The sequence below is a fragment of the Odontomachus brunneus genome, unplaced genomic scaffold (genome assembly GCF_010583005.1).
Source record: "Odontomachus brunneus isolate Ranch 3 - 2012 unplaced genomic scaffold, Obru_v1 Obru_scaffold_103, whole genome shotgun sequence".
Lineage (NCBI taxonomy): Eukaryota > Metazoa > Arthropoda > Insecta > Hymenoptera > Formicidae > Odontomachus > Odontomachus brunneus.
The window spans coordinates 509,846-517,882 of NW_022639553.1; the positions used below are offsets into that span (position 1 = coordinate 509,846).

At 36.4% G+C, this 8,037-nt stretch overlaps 1 protein-coding gene across 3 annotated transcripts; it reads right to left on the reverse strand.

Moving 5' to 3' along the window:
* Positions 1 to 361: 361 nt before the first annotated feature.
* LOC116848969 (inorganic pyrophosphatase) lies at positions 362 to 5,170 on the reverse strand. Of its 3 annotated transcripts, XM_032825648.1 has the most exons (9): positions 4,692 to 5,169; positions 2,827 to 3,065; positions 2,151 to 2,237; positions 1,987 to 2,050; positions 1,829 to 1,891; positions 1,509 to 1,719; positions 1,316 to 1,428; positions 877 to 923; positions 362 to 617 (listed from the first exon to the last, which is right to left on the reverse strand). In XM_032825648.1, exons 1-8 carry the CDS (start codon positions 4,879 to 4,881, stop codon positions 892 to 894), a joined length of 999 nt encoding a protein of 332 aa, XP_032681539.1. In that variant the 5' UTR covers positions 4,882 to 5,169; the 3' UTR covers positions 362 to 617; positions 877 to 891. The 3 variants fall into 3 exon arrangements, with proteins under 3 accessions (XP_032681539.1, XP_032681538.1, XP_032681537.1); XM_032825647.1 differs by having other exon boundaries at positions 362 to 923; positions 4,692 to 5,168; XM_032825646.1 differs by lacking the exons at positions 362 to 617; positions 877 to 923 and adding an exon at positions 976 to 1,118 and having other exon boundaries at positions 4,692 to 5,170.
* Between the last annotated feature and the right edge of the window lie 2,867 nt (positions 5,171 to 8,037).

Here is an 8,037-nt window from a genome sequence, read left to right on the forward strand (position 1 = left end):
ATATATATATATATATATATATATATATATATTTATATATTTATATATAGCTCGCGGTTCGTGTATTAACTACATCTTGAAGCGAGCGCAAATGTCTCCTCGGAGACTACTTTCCACGAAATGTGGCGGCTAGGCACGCGGTTATTCGCCGAAACACGACTAGATCGTCCGCAGCCGCAACGTGTTTTTCCGCTCAACCCAAACAATGGCTTTCACACATTCCTCGGAAAATGATGGAAGCACTCTTCGCCTTCAGTCGATTAACACGTGGAAAAAGAATTAAGAAATAAATAAATACAAATACGATATGTGTTGAAAGTGTAAAGTACTGAGAGTTAAGGATAAGGAAGTAACTCACATATGTATTCATTCCAGTTTATTTATTATTATCTCCATGCCGGAACAAATACTGTCAAGGAACCTAACCACATTCTTTCATCCAAAGAATCCTCCTTTGCTCGGAACGACCTTATACCTCTGCAGCACTACCCATAATGAGACTATGTTCGTTTTATAGTAGGAACGTGCTACTATGAATAGTCCAGTGTCATAACAAAAGAGATACATATGCGGTATATGTCGAAAGATGTTTGCAATAAATAATTTTGCCGTTTTATCTACAAATATGTCAAAATATTTGATAAAAGAAAAACAACTGATAATAAAAACAATAGACGAACAGCATGCTTCACATTACATCACTGCGTTATATATTGCGTATATATGTATGTATTGAACTGTTTGAATGCTATTCACGATTACTTTGATGCAGTCAAGAAACGTATGATACACAGCGGAAAAGTATAAAACTAACAAATAGGAAACAACTCCATAAATGCAATTAGACAGAGCAGGTAGGTGTATGCTTCAACGTACGATATCCATTTATCCTCATTTAAGGTGTACATAATGCCATTTATCAACTGAAATACATTGTAAAAGTTCAATATGTAAAATACATACAATATATAAAAACTTTAATTAATGTTTTAATTAATAAACAATCAATCAACATATCAACAATCAAATAATACAATATGAATATTTAACAATAAAATCTTTGTGTGCAATCTATAACTTCCATTATAATTTAGGTTGTATGAAGTAACATTTGTCAACTGAAAGAGTGAATTAACATTATAAGTAGCATTATATAGTTTATATGTAAATGATATTTTAACTAAAATATTCTGATCTGTACAAATATAGATATAAAGGTTTATGTATTTAGTTTGTTTTATGTCGTTTATTTTACTTGTTCTTTATTATCTTTATTTAATATTTTTACTCACTCTATCTTATTTGTACAACTTACCTATAGATTCTACAGGTTGAGGTTCAGGTGCTGGCTTAGGTGTTTTTTCCAAAGCTTCCTCAGCAGCTTCTGTGGTAATCTTATAAGGACTATCTTCCACAGTTACATTAGAACTGCAAAAGTAATAAGTTATGTATATAGTAACGTGTTAGTTTAATTACTTTAGACTATATAAAGACAAAGAACTACAAACCATATTATTCCACCTGAGTCAGCTTCTTGGATTAGATGTTGCCAATGTTCGTGCACTTCATCAATAATGCTTAATGCAAATTCTTGTGATTTTGGTTCACCATTAAATGCAAACTGATTTTCTGGTTTTCCGTCCGGAATCTTATATATTTTGAACCATTCAATTGTGGCTTTCAATAAACCAGGACAGTATTTTTCAATATCACTTACATCTTTTTACAAAAGAAATTAGATTAGTAACATAAAAATTTACAAAGTTCTACTTAAATCTTTCAAGAATTATTTGAAAGTGAAGAAAATATATAGAAAATAAATATTTACCGTTCATTTGATCTGCCAAAGGATCATTGATATCAATCACAATAATTTTCCAATCAGTTTCACCTAGAAAATAAAAATGTTTATTAATTCTTTCTATAAAAATATATTGTATATTAAATATAACACACACATATACAGAAAATCTAACTTATATTTACCTTCGTCAATAAGTGCCACTGTTCCAAGAACTTTCACTTTCAATATTTCGCCTCGTTTTGCAACCTATTTGAAAATATTTCTTTTAATATCCAATATAATGAGAAGTTTTTTTTTTAATAAAATAATTGTTATATATATATATATATATATATATTTCTCTTACTTTGTAGCCTATTTCAAGACAATCAATAGGATCATTGTCACCTTTGCAGCCAGTTGCTTCATCCAAAACATCAGGATTTTCCCAAGTCTGTTGATGAAATATGTCATTATTACAAGTGACTTCAAGAATATCATAATGACAAAAATAATACATCAAAAAGTTTTCTGTTACCTTGAAAACTTTTACTTTAATATAGTATAACTCTATAATATACTAATAAAAATACAAATAAAATATTACATTATCAAGTAACTTTTGCTAAAAGATAAATGTTCTATTGTCAAGTAGTTAGCAAAAATAATGTCAAGAATAACACAAGAAATGAAGAATAGTGATACTTTGATCTTGAACTACAGATTCATACAGGAAGATGATAAGAGATTGTACAAATAGATATAAATTTATCGGATGATTGATACAACTCACATACTTCTTTTTTTCTGAGATAATCATTGACAAAAGTATTCTTTAGTAAATATTATTATCAAAAAATGATACACTTCCTATTGTCTTGACAAATAATGTCTAATAAAATCATGAGTCGTATCTTGCTTAAAATTTCTTATATAATATAATATAAATATAAATATAGCATTGTGTGTGAGAGAAAAAAATTCTGTATTATATATTATATAAATATAAAGATATAGCTAAATATAATTTTGATAATGCCTACCTGTGGCAAAGCTCCATAATTCCATATGTACCCATGATGAGGAAAGCAATTTGCAACAAATCTCAATTTGCCCTTCTTAACATCCTGCTTGATAGGGTTCAAAGTTTCCTTTAGACAGATTTCCATTTTAGCATTTGTCCATCTTGGTATTTCAACAACCATATTAAGTATTTTATTCTCCTTGTCAACATAAAGTGGAATGTCGTGCATAGGTGAAATTGGCACACCCATTTCATTTTCTGTGTGTAAAAAAATGTGAATGCATTTTAAAAGAATACATTCCTAATGTTGAAGACCACATATGCGACGGTCATATATTATAAATATGCGAGATTTACTGTAAGAATGCAAGTATGCGAAAATACGGTAAATAGCTTAGAGAAATATAATCACACAAATAGACGTCTGAAACGCGATCGAGATCATTTCCGCATAACCGAATGCTCTAGCATACTTTCACTGGAGATAAATGCCACCAGCGGCATTAGCTTACGTTGATACGTCCACGTATAGATATCGCGAAAGAACACCGCTGTGTAAAAGCATTCGTAAGCGCGCTATTTCAAAATCGATATTCCAGCGTGATATGGGATCCATCAATCCATTTGATGCTACAAATACTTAGAAGTACCATATAAACCAATCATGGTTTTTCTTTTGGCAACTTGCGTTTGCAACATCTAATGGATCCACCCATAAGTTTTGAGTTATAGTGAAGTCGCGTTGAATGCTCTAATACACTCTCGGCATACTCAAGCCTATCGTACAAGTACTAATATATGACGGTACATGAGCTCACGATTACATCGAGCAGAGTTCGATAGCCGTTATCACGCTATTTGACAGAAATAGAAAATTTTTGTTTTTTCGAGAAATGAACATATAAAACGACAATATGGCCAGCAAGACTTTGGGGCTAATTTTTTAACCTCTTGCCACACTAAGTTAAATCATAAGTTCGTTTTCAAAGGACTTCTATCCTTCGCGTAAAGGATACCCGATAGCGTCTCTCATATTTTTTATATAATATACTTGGCGTAAAACGCGTCTCCTGATATTAGTGCAATAAATTAAAGTGAAATAAGTATACTTTCTTTCACTCTAATTTATTGCACTAGTATGAACTAATTCAAAAGCTCTTCGAAAACGGACAGGCCTCATGTTTGCCTTTGTCTCATTTGAAGGAAAAACAAGGACATATGATTTGACCGTAAGTGTACCGAAATTGGAAAAATCGGCTCTCAATGATATGAAAGATTATTTGTCATTTTCCCAAAATTTGTGAAAGCTAAATTATTCTGAATTATTCAGAACAGAGAAACTGTGCCAGTCAATGAGAAAGAGAGAGAAAGAGCGAGTTGGATCGATAGGCTGAAGAAAGCGCGGCATCGCATATTTTAAGTTATCGCGTGCGTATTCCTGTAACAGAAGCACATATCTATATAAAAAAAGAAAAAAAATCCCGCATTATTCATGTTGAACATTTCATCACACAATAGGCACACCTATGTGGCTTTATATTTCTAGTTTTAATACGTGGGTTTTAGCATGTATTAACGCGTACCAATACATTCAAGCGAATTTACTGAATACAGAGAACGAATGAACCTCGTTCAGGATCAAAATCCGGCAGATGAAATTGCGTAAAAGCTCGGCCAAAGTTCCGTTATTCGGAACATACGGCGAATATTGCGTGATATATCGCTCAAAAACTCAGAGTCACGTAACAAAACACTCGAACACGTTAATTGTACATGACGTGAGAACATTCGTGACCCTACGCGACCTTACCGAAGTTCACGGCCCATGTCAGTGACTTCCGCGATCGCGTAAATAGTAACAGATTATGCGTCGTGTTTACTCACTGAAAAACACCCTGTAGTCCGTACTGTTGAACGCACCCCTCTCAACGGTGGTGTACGACATATTTCTGCACAACTTCGCGAATACGTAACCTCTAATCGCCCTGCCGGTCGCTACAACTCGCGACGGAGAAATAGCGAGCCTAGCGAAACCGTGGTAATGTAACACGTGCAACAACTTTATCGAAGACATTCTGCCATCTATCGTCAGAATCGTTCCGCGATCTAGACCGCAGCGCTGAAATATTTATCTCGACTTCGACGATAACAACCGACAACGATACTCATGTAATCTCATCAGCATATCTTTCATTCAACTAGTAAATTCATGAATATTGAATATATCATTATCTCAATTATTCTGACCACCTTGAATCTTTTTCCACGTGCACCTCGGTCCCCATTTCATAAAATTAGATTACATTAGATTTGTCGCGTTGCTTGCACTTATAATGCCCGTTACACACCACACACACGATGAGCGAATTCAATGGATATATTCAATGGGCGTGTTCAGCGGAAAAAGCGCTCAGTGAGCAATCAGCGATTATTGGTTCTTACTGTTAGATCCCTAAATCTAGACCAATTACATTGGCTGCATTCAGTAGACTCAACAGTTGCACAACAGTTGAGTAATTTGTCAATGTAATTGGTCTAGATTTAGGGATCTAATAGCAAGAACCAATAATCGTTGATTGCTCACTGAGCGCTTTTTCTACTGAATGCGCCCATTGGCGAATTGCTCAACTGTTGTACAACTGTTGAGTTCGCTGAACGCACCCAATACTACTCATTAAAAGTACGATTCAGCAAACGCTACAAATGCTTTGTAACGTTTTTATTGGTTACACAATATTTTCCCGAAAACTAGTCCGCGCGACAGCCAATCAATATGCTGCTTTCCGTAATAACCTTCGAGTTCTTACGGAAAAACAAAATATTGATTGGCTGTTGCGCGGACTTTCGCCGCGCGGCAAGCATTATGGCTCCTGCACACAGGACGCGGGAATGCTTGCCGTGCGGCGGAAGTTCGCGCGACAGCCAATCAATATGCTGCTTTCCGTAATAACCTTCGAGTTCTTACGGAAAAACAAAATATTGATTGGCTGTTGCGCGGTCTTTCGCCGTGCGGCAAACATTACCGCGTCCTGCGTGCAGAAGCCATAAGCTCTCAGTAAATTCTTGCATCTGATTGGCGTATTCCTTTAGATCTAAAAATATATACCAATTGGATGCAAGAGCTTATTGAGCTCTTAGGCCGGTGTCTCATTAGGCTGAAATTCTTAGTGGAACAGAACGAACGCACCAATCACAGTTACTCCATTCTTTTCGTGAATAGAATGGAGTAAAGACCCTTGCAGAATGCCAGGCAACAGGTAATAGGAACAGGGAATAGGAATTCAGATTGATCAATTATTTCTATTCCCTGTTCCTATTGGCTAATGCTTAAATCATAGTTAAGGCCCTTGAACTATGCTATGCTATTGCCTGTAGCTTAGCATAGTTCAAGGGTCTTAACTATGATTGGTGCGCATGTTCCGTTTCGCTAAGAATTTCCGCCTAAAGCTGATATTTCATATGTCGTACAACAAGCTTTTTGGATACGTTCATTGGTTGATGAATAGAGAACCTAGAAATATTCTATTCGCTAACTAATAAACGTATTCGAAAAACTTGTCGTACGACACGTAAAATAACACCCTAATGGCTCCTGCACACAGAACGCGGTAATGCTTGCCGCGCGGCAGAAGTTCGCGCGACAGCCAATCAATATGCTACTTTCCGTAATACCCTTCTAGCTCTTACGGAAAAACAACATATTAATTGGCTGTCGCGCGGACTTCCGCCGCGCGGCAAGCATTACCGCGTCCTATGTGCAGAAGCTATAAGAGCGCCATCTCACGGAGCAGAAATTTTCAGCGGAACAGAACGTGCGGAGTTAGCACGACCAATCACAGCCGTTCCCCTTTTCTTCTGGCGCTTTTTCTATTTTCCTTGTGTCCCATGGAGCGGAATACGCAGAAGCGGATCACATGGAATAATACAAAAAGTAGACTTTTTAATGTTATTCCTTACGTTTTTAATAATTTTAATATTTTATACAAATGATATAATATATGATAAATTAGTAAAGAGTAAGATTAGTTTCTCAGTAAAACACTTTTTACGAAAATATGCAACTATTTTACGATTGGCTAAAACATAATTCCGCTGCCGCGTTTACACAGAACGCGGTAATGGCTCCTGCCCAGGCTGCGGTAACGCTTACCACGCGGCAGAAGTTCACGCGACAGTCAATTAATATGTTGTTTTTCCGTGAGTGCTACAAAGTTACTACGGAAAGCAGCATATTGATTAACTATCGCACGAACTTCTACCGCGCGGCGGTGTTAATGGCTCCTGCTCACAGGACGCGGTAATGCTTATCGCGCGGCGAAAGTTCGCGCGACAGCCAATCAATATTCTGGTTTCTGTAATAACCTTTTAGCTCTTACGGAAAGCAGCAGATTGATTGGCTGTCGTGCGAATTTCCGCCGCGCGGCAAGCATTACCGCGTTCTGTATGCAGGAGCCATTAGAGGATTTAATTGGTTAACTCGTAACGCAGGCAGACAACGCGACGCGTGACGCGCTCAATGGGAACTCAGTCTAAGTAGTTATGCAGGATTCACACTGCGTCGATGTCCGACATACGACGTCCGATATCCAATAAAAGAATAAAGATACCTTTACATGAGCATTGAGCGTCGAGCGTTAAAGCGGTAGCCAATCAACGTGCCACTTTCCGCAAGAATTACAAGTATACTTCTAGGACCTGATACGTTGATTGGCTAACGCTTTAACGTTCGACGCTGGAACGCTCCCATGTATTGGCACCTTAACTTTCAAATGGAGAATTGAATATTAGAAAGAATTTTATATTAGAAAGAATTTTATATTAGAAAGCTGTTTTCCTATTGGATATCGAACGTCATACGTCGGAGATCAGACGCGATGTAAATTCTACATTACAAAGGTTGCTTTTCAACAAGAAACACAAGTCGATACAAACATTAGAGAACCTCTAGTACAGAGAATCGCGGGTGGGACCCGATTGACCACGATACGATTGGACACAGATTGTAATGATTGGTTCGACATAGTAATTCACTAGATAATTCTTTTCATCGGTTGGTTGTGTCCAATCTACCGTGGTCAATCGGGACGCTCCCGAGAATCGCCAACTTGGTCATGTGACCAGCTACTCTGCGATTGGCTGGCATAAACATGTATGAATTTAGATATTGCGACGCCAATGCAAAACTATATGTATATATATATATATATATATATATATATATATATATATA